Source organism: Hoplias malabaricus, chromosome 5 (assembly GCF_029633855.1).
Source record: "Hoplias malabaricus isolate fHopMal1 chromosome 5, fHopMal1.hap1, whole genome shotgun sequence".
In the NCBI taxonomy this organism is placed as follows: domain Eukaryota; kingdom Metazoa; phylum Chordata; class Actinopteri; order Characiformes; family Erythrinidae; genus Hoplias; species Hoplias malabaricus.
In genome coordinates, this window is record NC_089804.1 from 42,782,325 (window position 1) to 42,796,573 (window position 14,249).

Genomic DNA, 14,249 nt, shown 5'->3' on the forward strand with positions numbered 1-14,249 from the left:
GTCACGAGGAGGTCCTCACAATGTAAGTGTGTAAACAACATTGGCAGAACATGGTATATATACACACACACACACACACACACACACACACACAGCCCTGGGCCAGCAGGAGCACATGAGGAGGCATTGTGTGTCAGAACACTTACCTTAAATATAGACTATCCTTTCATTTTCTTTCCTCTCCACTTCTCCCTTACTCTCCTTTTCTATTGACTTCTGCTTTTTTTTGCATTCATTCTTTCCCTCTTTTCTTTTCTCTCGTCCATTCTCATGGCTATGAGTCGTTCCTGTCCAAACAAACCTCATGTTGGCTTTCAGAAAATGATATTACTGATGTTCCAAGCAGAAACAGTGGCACAATTTAGAACCATAATACGATCAAATCCGTGGTCACATTGTAACATTTCTGTGAGGATGTGATTGCATTCACTGCTGTTGGATGATTAGTTCTGGATCACAGACACCACTACAAATGACTGCAAAGGTATTTAATGATACATCATCACTCCAGTGCTTCGTAGCCCAGTGGCAGAGGGTTTACGCCCCTTTAACTGACACTGTGCAAGTTTGTAGACACTTTAATGAGATAAATAAAGGAACACTAGGTATGATTGAGTATTTTTCTGCTAGGCTCCCAGCACTGTGCTGAAACCAAACAGGTTGGGGGGGTCCTGCCCTCCTCCAGATGTTACATAGTGCAATTTCTGCAGTACTGAGCCCAGTGTATCAACAACACAGGCACTATTCTCTCTATTACAGGTTAGTGGAGCATCACAATGATTTTGAAGCTACTTTAATGTGCACTACACTTACTGGAGTAGCTGCACATAGCTTAATTTCACCATGACCAATACTTTTAGGATGGGTTTAGGTGGTGTCTGTGGTTCAAGACTAATCAACAAGCATCACCACCTGACCTTGGTAACTGACCTCACTTGTGTAGCTGACTATAATTGAATTCACACAGCACACAGTGTAAAGACTTCCTAGGAAAGCAGAAGGTGTTACTGCCGGTGTACAATAACTTTTGTCCATTAAAACTATGGTAAACTGATGCCCAGAAATGCCTCCAAAACTCATAGCCTGTTTGTCTGTCTGCCCTGCTCTGTGCCTTGAGTGAATTAATCTAAAGAGCTCCGCCGTAAATATTCAAATCACGCTCTCCCCGTCCAAATGCCAGCATGCAATCTACATATTTTAATTCCCTTTTTTGTGTTTTTGTTTGATTTGCTGCTTCCACATTCATTATATCACTCTCTCTCTCTTTCTCTCTCTCTCTCTCTCTCTCTCTCTCTCTCTCTCTCTCTCTGTGTGTGTGTGTGTGTGTGTGTGTGTGTGTGTGAGAGAGAGAGAGAGAGAGAGAGAGAGAGAGAGAGAGAGTGGATTCAAATGTAAATTGCCTCCCAGTGTTTTATTAATACCTTAATAACATGGTGCTTTTAAGCACAATGATAAGTTTAATTTCTCCAAATGGGTAATTCTTTATAATCTTATCTCCCACAGAGACTCTGGGTCCAATTTAAGTGTTTCTCAGCTATTAAAAGCAAGGCTATTAAATCCCGCCATCACAGAAATGAAAGGCACATCTTCATAAAACCCAGTGAGGACCGAGAACCACGGGAGAAGTGGATGAGTGCCACCCTATGGATGCTTTCCGAGATCTTTTTTTAGGCTCACACGTTAATTTTGTCCCTGGCGTGACGTGTCTGATGATATGAAAACAAACGTCTGAGCCACATTTACTCACAGTGAAGAATATTCCATTTACAAACATCCCCTTCTCCAAAATTGGCCATTTTTATTCCATATGAAGACATTTATCAGTGTAAAGAATGTTGTATTTTGTAATAAATGTAATATTTTGTATAATTGTAGCACTTTCTCCAAAATATAACAACACCCATGATTTTAAACTGTTAATATTAATAATTGCACTTAATTTGGTGTATTTTAATTGAGGTGACATAGTGTAGCAGCTCAAAAGCTGGTTGGATCCTCACAATAAGGTCACAGTGTATGTGGACTTTGGTGTGTTTTTCTGTCTGTATGTCTGCATAGGTTTCCTCCGGGTGAGCGTTTTCCTCCCCCAACTTCTGTAGGTGGAGTGGGCAGATACATGTGGACGTCTTAGCATCTATTTCCAAAAGTTAATTCCAAACAGTACTGGACATAAGGATGAATGGTTAAAGATGAATGAATCAATGAATAAACAGAAACAGTGCATTATTAGAAACACGCATCTCTGTGGTGTGATAAAACATGGTGTAAAAATTAAAGAATGTTTGTGTTGTCTGTCCACAGCTTGCAATGGTGCGACAAGGAAAGTCAGAAGGGAACTCAATGGACAGAATGGATGGCTCCAAGCCCACCTGGAAGGTATATAGAGCCTGTATTGAAAGCCATTTATGTAATAATTCTGGGAGTAAGGGATGGAGGTGTATGCAGGAGATATTTATTAACAATAAATAAAACATAACAAGACAGAGGCAAGCTAACACTAAACACTAGACAAAGCTAAACACTAGACAAAGCTAAACATTAGACAAGGACTATACAGAACAAAGGGGAGAAACACACAGCAAGGTTAAACACAGAACAAGGCTAAGGACCATTGACATATAGCAAACACACATCCAATGACCCACAAACAGGAACCACTGACAAGGACTATATATAGTCAACACAAACAAGAAACACCTGGACACTAATTAAGACACGTGACACTAGAAACACAAGGGAAGTGTATCACATGATCAGGGAACAAGCAGGAAGCAGACAAGACAGTGGGGAACAGTCACATGACAAGGGGAGCACAGAACAGAAACAATACAAAACAGAACACAAAACAGCACGTTACAATTTACGTTTATTCAGACAGGATGAGGAGTGTAATATTATTTCATTATTATTACATACACTGGCTCTGCACATACTTAATATTCATCCTTAATAAGTATTAATAATTAAAACAAAGGTTAAAATAATAAGTACAAACTCTGCCTTCCACTGCACTTACCATGACCCAGAACTGGATTAACGGTTACGGACAATGAATTAATGAATAAAAAGAAACTACAAGCTCCATTTCCTGAAAAGTTAGGATGCGCTGTAATTCATAAATAAATAAAATGCAATAATATACAAAACATTTAAACCCTATATTTAATTTTAATATGTGCCAATGTTTCAAATAATTTATACTGGAGCAACAAAAACATAAAACTATTGCTTAATTGACATTAGGTCAATGACATAATTGGGTTTAAATAGATCATCTCAAAGAGACCAGGTATAATCTCAACTTAAACAATTAAAATAAATAACACGGATTTCATCATTTGCAGTACATAATATCATTAAAATTTCAATCTAGAGACATCTCTACACGCAAAAGAAAAAGCCTAAGCTGGCACTGAAATCACTGCATTTTTGTCACATTTAATTAAAAAACCTAGATGAATTATGTAAAGTGACAATAAATAGGGCCAAAAATGGAACCCTGGGGTACCCCACTGTTAAGATCAGCCACAGAAGGTGTCTTACGTCCAGTAGACATTGAAGTTGTCCTTTGTTACTTTGAATTGTTAGACTTGGTTCACCCACCCATGACTGGTTACATATGTCAGATGAGCTCAGACTAATGTAGGTATGTGATGTTAGAATTAAGTAATTTACAGAATAATCACACAGCTCCAATAAGAATGCAGAAGCAACTGCTCTACTTTACCAGCATGTGACTCTCAAATATTCATGCTGCTGCTGCTGCTGCTGTTAATAGTATTACCTCCTTTCCTATTACTGCTGTAACCTCTAAAAGTTGAAAAAAAAAAAAACCCAAACAAACACTGCACATAATTGAATTGACATGTGTTTGCGTACTTTATCATCTCTCTCGGTAAATGTTTATTAATTCTTTAAGTTCAATGGCAGTACCTACATCAATAGTGTGTCTGATTCTGCTTCAGTTAAAATAGGAATTCACTAAATATCACATTATCTACCACAGGGGGACGAATGACCTTCAGTCTGTGCTAAGAGGCACTGTGTGAAAGACTGAAATGCCAAGTCATTCTCGAGTTACCGCGAGTTATAATCCAATAGCTTTTGTTATTACTCACAGTGCTGTTTGTATGCAGTGTTCCAAAAAGGGATAGCCCCTCCGCTCCAGTGCCTTTCCTGCAAATGGTGTTCTCCTGGCTCTCACTCAGCAATGAATGGTATTGATTATGTTCCAAGTGCTCTTTTTTTAACCTTTCTGACTCATCTCAGCTCTGGGGAACTTTGTTGAGTTATGCTTTCACAATTGTGACTCAACGTGAATTGCCTGTCAATATAGCTGTGGCTAATTTCAGCACTGGTACTTGTTTGGGAGGTGCCATCACAAGAAGTGTTGGGCTAGTGACAGGGTCTTTATGTTCTTTTATACTGCAGCGTGACTCTTTGGCTTAATATAATTGTACTGTCAACGCTAGGTAGCTACCTCGATAATATTAGCAACAGCCTTGTTTCTACAGCCTATAATTAGCATGTGCTCTGATTCAAAGATCAGGATTTAAACTGCTGAATGATGAGAGCATCACTGCTGTAATAGGAATGCTCCAGTGTTGTTTTTCACTCTAGTGTGTTAGGCCTGAAATGTACATGGCACTGAGTAGACAATACACAGCTGTATCAGTGTTAAAGCATTTAGGAGTAAACCTACTTAAACATATTTTGCAGCCACTTTGAAGCAACACTTGGTAGGGGTTCTCCCTACAGTTGCAGATTGTAATTCTATTTTACAGCACCTAACCCCAAAATGTACATAGTGCTGTTTCTGGAAAAATGCATAATATTGGTTTTCAAAATTTCAGTTGAGCTGGTGGTGTGTTAGTGTGTGTTGTGCTGGTGTAGAGTGGATCAGACACAGTGCTGCTGGAGTTTTTAAACCCCTCAGTGTCTGGACTGAGAAAAGTCCACCGACCAAAAACATCCAGCCGAAAGCATCCTGTGTCACTGATGAAGGACTAGAGGACGACCGACACACACTGTGCAGTGACAGATGAGCTACTGTCTCTGACTCTACATCTACAAGGTGGACCAACGAGGGAGGAGTGTCTCACAGAGTGGACAGAGAGTGGACACAGGGTTTAAAAACTCCAGTAGCACTGCAGTGTCTGATCCACTCTACACCAGCACAACACACACTAACACACCACCACCACCACGTCAGTGTCACTGCAGCGATGAAAGTTATTTACCACCCAGATTATACCTGTCATGTGATGACATTAAATTTAGATGCCATTTTTGTTCTTCGGCTTCAGGTCATGCCTTACTAAGAAAGAGCTTTAACATTCTTACGAGAAGTTTCCGCTCTAAGCTTTAGCTCGAGCACCTGGAAAAGCATCAAAGCTTCCATCACAGTTCAATTGCCTCTGCAATGTGATGCACCCTGTTTTAGCTCCATTAGCAGTGTCCTTTCAGGGTGTTTCAACACTGCTGCCAAGCAGGAAGCAAAAACCGCAAGTCACCTCACAGATACATGCCACGTTTCAGTTGAGGCAAGATCAAGGCAGGGCTAAGACACTTCCAGAGGGGGTTTAATTTAATACTTGGGATTTTAATAACATCCCAAACAGCCAAGACAACATTACCAGACTGAGGCGTATAGGTCCAGACAGTCATGCCTTCCCATGAGGGTGGAAAGAAGCCCTCCTGAGGACACAGACAGTTTCTGATGCTGCATACAGGCCTGGAACCCTGAGGATCAAAACTCCACACACTGTTAAGACTTGTCAAAATTGTCACCTGCTGCTCAAGCATACAGTGCGTGCAATGCCGGTGTTTTACTTTGACAGCCATTGCTGATCTTAAAGGGTCTGAAAATCAGAATTGTGAGACTCTCTCAAGTCCACAACCAAACATAGAGCAATAAATCTTAAGAGCCTGTATTTTACAGAGTTTTTAAAGTGGTTGTTGTTAAGCACTGCACAATGGGAGTGTTCAATAATTCCAGCATTCAAGGCTCTCAGATGTACCTGTCAAAGCTCAGGCCCTATCATCACGAGATTGCAAATTCGATCCATGGTGATGCCACAGAAATCTGAGGTCTGGAGTTCAAGAGAGCATTACAGGCATCACTCTCTCTGAGTGGGTTGAATGGCCCGCCGTGACTCCCATCACTCACAGTGCTTGCTAAAGCAGCCAGTCTTCATGATGATCTCCCATGTGGACTGAAGATGGTTGTTAAATCTGAGCTGTACTTGAAACTTGAAAGGTTTGAGGAAAAGACAGAGTTTTGAAGCGTAGCTATTAGGTAGGAAGGGCCGGGGCCAGTAGCTATGTAGCAATCATCTGGGTTTTAAAGATTGTGAAATTCCGATGTGAGTAATTACAGGAAGCAACTTAAGGAAATACAGTTGTGTTCATTGTGGAAAACTTGCGAGCTTCTTATGGTCACCATAGAAGACTAGACAGTAGTGCGTTGTAGAGATCTGCGCAGGGCCGATTTCTTAATCTTGTTCCCGCTAGAATCCTTCAACCAAAAAACATCACCTTTGTCCTACTCCCACCACATAGACATTTCACCCCAGACCTGTGTATTCTAACAGTGCAGTTGGACAAGTATCAGTTAACTTATAGGTTAGTATTAGGTCTGTAATTCATCAGCAGTAGGCTATGTGTGCCAAGCAACAAAGTGGTCAATGATTATTCATTACCTGCTGATTATTTGTAATGATGTAGCACATCTGTACAGACTTCCAGTGATGTTTGTGGTCATATGTGTGTGTGTATTATGAAGGTTTCAGTCTTAGTCTAAAAGCCATTCAGCGTTACTGAGATAACCGAGATAAGAAAAGAGAGTAGAGGAATACACACACAGAAGAGAAGGGAAAAGGATTTCAAAAGGATGATTTAGTCAGGCCTCCTGCAGAGGTCTTGAATCCAGACTTCCCTCTGAAAGTTTACGTAATTAACACCCACAAATTAATAGACAGAGAGGTGCATCAAAACATCTGCCTACCCATCAGAATTGTGTTCACAAACTTCAACACACACACACACAGACACAAAAACACACACACACATTTTGTAGGTCAAGATCATTAAAAGCAGGCTGAAGCATAGAGCGAGTAGCAGTACCTTGAGATTTAAGCATCTTTCAGCAAAAAGAGAGTGCAGGGACCTATAGAAGAAAATGAATATCTTGCTGTTTCCTCAAAATGCACAATACACACATGTTCAGTTGTTTGGGTACGATATACGCCAAAACGTTATCAACATTTACTCATCTGACATTTCTGATAAGATTAATGGTAATGATAGGAGGTCTCTACTTTTTAAACTGAGAGTTGATATATGTTTTTATGTTTATTTCATCCACCGTTAGCCTTTATTAAAGGGGGCTGATTATGACTAAATCACTTATTCAGTGCATGTGCACAATGATTTGGTGTTCTTTAGCCTACCAACCCACAAACTGTGAAACAAAACAAATGCAGTCAGTTGTTTGTGGTCTGCGTATGTCTCAAAACATGTCATATAACGATTCATTCTGCTGGACCCACGTTTATGTGCGAGTGCAAAGATTAAAAGTTCAAACAAAACAAATACAGGGGTGGGTAATTTATATGGATACACCTTAATAACATGGGAATGATTGGTGATATTAACTTCCTGTTGTGGCACATTAGTATTGGAGGGGGGAAACTTTTCAAGATGGGTGGTGACCGTGGCGGCCATTTTGAAGTCGGCCATTTTGGATCCAACTTTTGTTTTTTCAATGGGAATAGGGTCATGTGACACATCAAACTTATTGGGAATTTCACAAAACAATGGTCTGCTTGGTGTTAACGTAACTTTATTCTTTCATGAGTTATTTACAAGTTTCTGACCACTTATAAAATGTATTCAAAGTGCTGCCCATTGTGTTGGATTATCAATGCAACCCTCTTCTCCCACTCTTCACACACTGATAGCAACACCGCAGGAGAAATGCTAGCACAGGCTTCCAGTATCCGTAGTTTAACAGGAAGTTAATATCACCAACCATTTCCATTTTATTAAGATGTAACCATATAAATGGCCCACCCTGTACAATGGCCACTAATATTTGGAAAGAGACAATTAAATGGACATTAAATAAAGGAAAAATAGTCTTTTACACTTGAACTCTAACTTTAACCCTAGCTTCTGAACAAAACAAAGAATAATTCACAGAATCAGAGCCATCGGTCCTTTCATGTGAGGTCAGATTCTCTTTTAGGATTTTGCTAAAAAAATGCTACAGAAAAGTACATTTTGTTCTGAAAATGTATTAAACACACACACACACACACACACACACACACACACACACACACGTACACCTGAATCCCTGAGGCCTATATATTGCTGGCACTTGAAATCCTTGCGCACAGAGCAGAGGTGACCTGTCCTACAGACTGAATATCAGATCTTGCCTGTTTTCTGCCTTCACTTGCTCTGTACTCCTTTTCCCTACACAGCTGAGTGCTAAAGAACCCTCTCTCAGTAGGTTTTTTTTTGTCAGAACACAGCTCAGCTCATTCCTGATGCTAAATCAACACTCATCTCCTTACACAGCTCTCCAGAGCATCCTCCTACTCCTTTAACTCATGCTGCTGTCTGAAGTGTGTCCAGTAGGACCAGTGTTTGACATCCAGTGTCCTTCCACACTAACATTACATAAATCTAAGCACAAATATATATAAGGATGTAAGGGATGGACGGTCTGAAATGAAATGTGTTAGATATGATTCCAAATTACTTAGAGAAAGAATGAATTACATTAACAATGTTGTAAGTTAAGAATGATTCTGCTTCTACTGTAAAGTTACAATTTTGGAGATAGTCAAGATTATTATTTTATCATTTACTAAATTCTTTCAGTCTCATAGACCCCCAGACATTAAACTTCCTGTTGTATACACTCGCTTATACCTGACATCAAGTGTACAGTAATTATTTACATTTGTTGGGTCTTGTGAAGTGCCTCATCTGGAGGCTCAAAGCACACAATGAAACAATATATGTATTGTGCGTAGATGGCAGACTAATTACCTTTGCCTCTTTTCTTTCATTATAGAGACTGCCCAATGGCTCCATAGACGTCCACGATGAGGGCAGTCGAAGCTTGGAGCTACAGGAACTGCTGGACAAAGCTAATAAAGAGCTGGCCACGAGCAGAGAGAGGGCCAACACCCTGAATGGACGAGTAGCCGAGCTGGAGGCAGAAGTGGCTAGCGTCCGTAAGGAGCTGCTGAAGAGTGAAGAACTGAGTGCCAAACATCAGAGAGACATCCGCGAGGTGAGCGTGTTAAGCTGCATGGTAAAATCTTAACCCGCTGTTTCCCAGACACCCCCCCCCCCATCCCCCACACATACACTTTGGGAACCACAGTCTGAACCAATGGTAGTTGTAAATTAATCTCAGTCAAACATGAATGACATACTGTTATTACTTTAAAATGGACATATGTCTACCTCATACTGTATTAGCAGCCACTTAAAGCCTGAATTATCAGCCTGCTTTTGTCCATTTATAAGTAACGGTGTGTCATACACTGATGAGAATGTGTTGGAATGCACCCGAATGCACTTTGGGTCCAATGTTGAAGTTTAGGCTAATGTTTGTAAAGGCAAAACGCATGCAGTTGTTTTGTGTCATTTCCAATTGCATGCAGTCAATAGTAAGGCATTCACAGCAGCTAAGACACAACAGATTTCCTAATAAAAGTGTTTCGTTTCCTCTTTGTGGCACCATTTAAACATGTTTCAATAATGATGAATTTCAATAACTGAGAGTATGTTAAAGCCACTGTCCACTCATTTTCCTACTTTAACCAGGATCTGTGTGTTTTGTAATAAAAGTGGTCTGAGATTGATCCAGGGTTTATTTTAACTTCGGAGAGATTTTGTTTGTTTGTTTTCTTTTGCTGTATTTCAGTGGGCGGGGCTAAACTTATGTCATATCTGAGCACCTGAGTCACATCTGAGTCAAAGAACCAGTAAGAATTAGCGATATATTTACGCCACTCGCCTCAATAAAGACGTTACCTTCCTGCTTTCAGCCTCTAAAGCCCTATTGGGATTAGAGTAGTTTATCAGTGGGAAGGTTGTAAATGAAACATTTTACACTCACTATCTCAGTGTTTACACAACTTATCTCCTCAGTGAGGAAAGGATCCGGACTGCATTTAAATGACTACAGGAGGTTTATGATTTCAGAAGCTTGTTCGCTCTCACAGCCAAGAGCAGACAATCGGTTCTGAACCTTTTAAATATAATTAAACTGCAGTACTGTATAAATATTTATTCAATATAACAGTGGTAAATGCTTGTTCCTTGGCTTTAAGGTTATAGTATGTTATACAACGTAGTTCTAGTCACACACTCTGATTGGTCGAGAAGCATCCTAACCGTGCTGATGTTTCGCGATAACTGCACGTTTTTTCACAATCATTGTATCACTGCTGAGCTGTTGCTAACAACTCTTCACACTGCAGCTGTCCACTTTACATTTTCACCTCTAAATAAACTTCAGCTCAAGTTTCACACGAATAAATGTATGATTTAAACTTAAAATCACATACACATTCACTGCTATAAACACATAAGTTTATAAGAGGGCAATGACTGGAACTAATTCAACACAAATACAAAATAAGATTTAATTAAATGATATGAAGTGAAAAAAAAATTAACATATTTGTAAATGAAGAGGAAGTGATGATAAAGTGTTAACTGATTATTTCGGTCATTAACTGTATGTTTGGTTTTAAAATCATGAAGACATTTTGAGCAGCGACAAGCGAACTTTTCAGCTCAAGGGCCACACTGGGGTTTAAAAAGTGACAGGCCGGCCGAGAGTTGGAGGTTTAATTAATTGAATAGTTTAATTAAATCATTTAATTATGTGAACATTTAAGCGTGAATGTGATTTCATAAGGTATTTTTTATTTTTATCTTAGTTTCTGTGGTGTATCGCAGTTTAAACAAAACAAATACAGCGTTTATAGCAGCACTTTCAACAAAGGTTAACGGTTTATGTGTGACGTCTTAAAGCCGAGTGGTGAGGTCACACCGGAGTGATCGTTGACTCCAGAGGGGTAGCAGAAACAAATGTGATGAATGAATATCTATAGATGTAATAGGCTCAGCTGTAACAGGAGTCAGTAACGTTTGGCGTGCGCCACCTAGTGGACTGTGTAGTTGAATGCGGGATATTGCAGGAAAAAGGTGAAATGAATGCGGTTTTAGTACAATATTGTTAATACTCAGAGGGCCGGATTAAACAGCATAAAGGGTCTTGTATGGCCTCAGAAACATATCCAATGGGCAATCCCCATCTCTCCCACTCACTATACATTCACAGCAGAAGATGATAAATCACGTATATGGGCCACATTTGTCTGTCACGGGTCTGTTTAGTGATTTCTCTTTTGACCGGGACTTTCCAATATTTTCTTGCACATATTAGTTTTTGAAGTGTTTTTTATTTTTATTTTTATTATTATTATTATTATTATTATTATTATTATCTTTTTTTTTGTCTTACTATGTGCCTGTTTGACAGGCGATGGCACAGAAGGAGGACATGGAAGAACGCATCACCACCCTAGAAAAGCGCTACCTGGCAGCACAGCGAGAGACCACCTCCATCCATGACCTCAACGACAAGCTAGAGAACGAGCTGGCCACCAAGGACTCATTGTACCGGCAGGTGCTGTCCCCTCCCTCCTCACACAGTGACCTGGAAGAACCAGGGGGTGTCAGCCAGAGTTTACCCACACTCCAGAAGCATCTCCAGTTCATATACAGGCCCCTCAATTCAGATCTGTGAGGCTTTAATAGTGCAGACATTTCCTTCACCACTAATTGGCATGTGATATTTTTACAATTTCTTCTCTAAAGTGCAGCTATTCAAATTGGGTTTTATTTGCTGAAAGAAGCAGAGGGTTCTCCCCCATGGGGGCCTCCATGTTTACATTAGGTTTAGTACAGAACTGTTCACCCATTTAGGCCACTAGGTGTCAGTATAATGGCTGGTTCTTAAAGTGAAGAAAAAAAGCACTGGAGGAAGAAAGTGACTGATTTCCACTTTAACCAGGGCCCAGGCTCCCGAGTTATTCCAGAGTGTTCAACAGTATGATATCAAGTATTATTCTGAGAAGTTTCAGCATGTATGCATGTATGTGTGTGTGTGTGTGTATCAGAGTGAGGAGAAGGTCAGACACTTGCAGGAGCTGTTGGAACTGGCCGAGCAAAGGCTACAGCAGACCATGAGGAAAGCTGAGACCCTGCCAGAGGTGGAGGCTGAGCTTGCTCAGAGAGTAGCTGCACTTAGTAAGGTAAACAAACACAATCACACACACACACACACACACACACACACAGAGAGAGAGAGAGAGAGAGAGAGAGAGAGAGAGAAACAGGAATTTTCTAAATAATTAAAATAGAAATACATAGTTGTAATAAAAATTTATTTACAGTATTTTAAATAATTAAATAATTGGAATTCTATAAAAAAAAAGCACATTTTTTTATATCCATCAAATTTGACCATTATACAATTTTACTTTTCACCAATCATCAAAACAGAACATGAGTGTTCATTTATATTTATTAATGACTCATATGAGATGAAGAATCAGATGAATAAGTTACTTTATGCTCCATAGAGTGGGTCCCCCATATGGGGGGCAGCCATATTTAAAACATCTGTGGGCCTAGGAGTCTATAGTGGGAAAATCGTTTGACTTTAAAGAACATTACATAATATTTTTACCTTGAAATTACAACTTTAAAATCGTTGTGATCGTCCACTGACCTGTAACAGAGAGAATACAGCTTCAGTTGTTACTACTCTGAGCTCAGCTCTGCAGAGACTTCACTATCTAATATTTAGAGGAGGGTAGGAAACCACCCTCCCCCTTCCCCTCCCCAATGACTTCAATGCAGTGCTGTCAAAATAAATGACACTAGGGGGAGCTCCAGGAGCAAAAATCTCTCTCTCTCTCTCCCTTACCACCTTTAGTTGCCTCTTTCTTGCCCGAGTAAATGTGGCGTTTGTGCTCCACTGACCAGATCAATATGGAGAGAGGGAGTAATGGAACACGGATGGAGAGAGCGAGAGATTTGTGTTCTCTCTCTCTCTCTCTCTCTCTCTCTCTCTCTCTCTCTTCATTTATTTCCTTAAAGAGCTGTTGTCTAAAGATCTGTTTAGTGCAAGAAAGGTAACTTTTAATTGTATACAACATGTCCAAAAGTGTGTGGACAAAGTTTCTCCTTTAAGTGGTGACTGTTCGTTGTGGCTCTTGTGGCCGAATGCAGTCAGATCAGAAATGGTCTAACGTCTAAAGTAATAATTTTCTAAAAAGCTATTACATCAACAAAGTGAGACAGAGTCACTGTTAAGACCCTTATTTTGAAAAAGGAAGCTGTATGAGCAGCACTGTCAGACCACAGAGTGTATTCTGGTTATGGTTATGTTTATGTTGTAATGTGTTACGTGATGCTATTTTCTTAAAAGTAAATGTTGCTGAGTTGTTTAAACCGCAATCTATAAAGATATATAACAGTAATTAAACATTAAAAAGAGGTATTATAAAGTTAAGATAAGGTGACATTTAAAGAAAACTAAGTAGAGGAATATAAAGTCAAACATAATTTAATTTAACAAAGAGGTATAAAAGTAATATCAAGTAAAAAATAAGTAAACAGATGAGTAAAGGAAGTGAATAAGGGAACGGCTTTGAAGCGGTGAGATCTCATGGTTGAATCTTCATTGCTGAATCTTCCAGGCTGAAGAGCGTCATGGCAACATTGAGGAGCGCCTTCGACAGCTGGAGTCACAGCTGGAAGAGAAGAACCAGGAGCTGGGCCGGGTGAGTGGAGAGGAAAGCAACAGGGAATTCCTTTTTTTTCCAAGAATCTGTTTCTTTGCGTAAATTCAGTGTATTAACTTACACAGTCTTACACAAATGGAAACACACATATGCAAGAAATTGTGTGTGTGTGTGTGAGAGAGAGAGAGAGAGAGAGAGAGAGAGAGAGAGAGAGAATGTTTGTGGTGTGTGTGTTTGTGTTTTGAAGGAGACAGTGGACATGATAATAAGTGTTGACCAGGCCTGCGGGCCACAGAAAGGGCTCTGTGGAATGACCAATCCCATTAGCCAGGCTTTCTCTGCTCTGTCTGTCTGAATTCCTTCACAAACACACACACACACACACACACACACACACAC

At 39.9% G+C, this 14,249-nt stretch overlaps 1 protein-coding gene across 1 annotated transcript in view; it reads left to right on the forward strand.

The window, feature by feature from the left end:
- The window catches only part of ppfia4 (PTPRF interacting protein alpha 4), a 139,651-nt gene that overhangs the window by 94,496 nt on the left and 30,906 nt on the right, over window positions 1-14,249 (forward strand). The window contains exons 5-9 of the mRNA XM_066671158.1: window positions 2,302-2,376; window positions 9,089-9,310; window positions 11,579-11,725; window positions 12,219-12,353; window positions 13,806-13,889. Of these exons, the coding sequence (XP_066527255.1) occupies window positions 2,302-2,376; window positions 9,089-9,310; window positions 11,579-11,725; window positions 12,219-12,353; window positions 13,806-13,889 (663 nt within the window). The remainder of the gene's footprint in view (window positions 1-2,301; window positions 2,377-9,088; window positions 9,311-11,578; window positions 11,726-12,218; window positions 12,354-13,805; window positions 13,890-14,249) is intronic.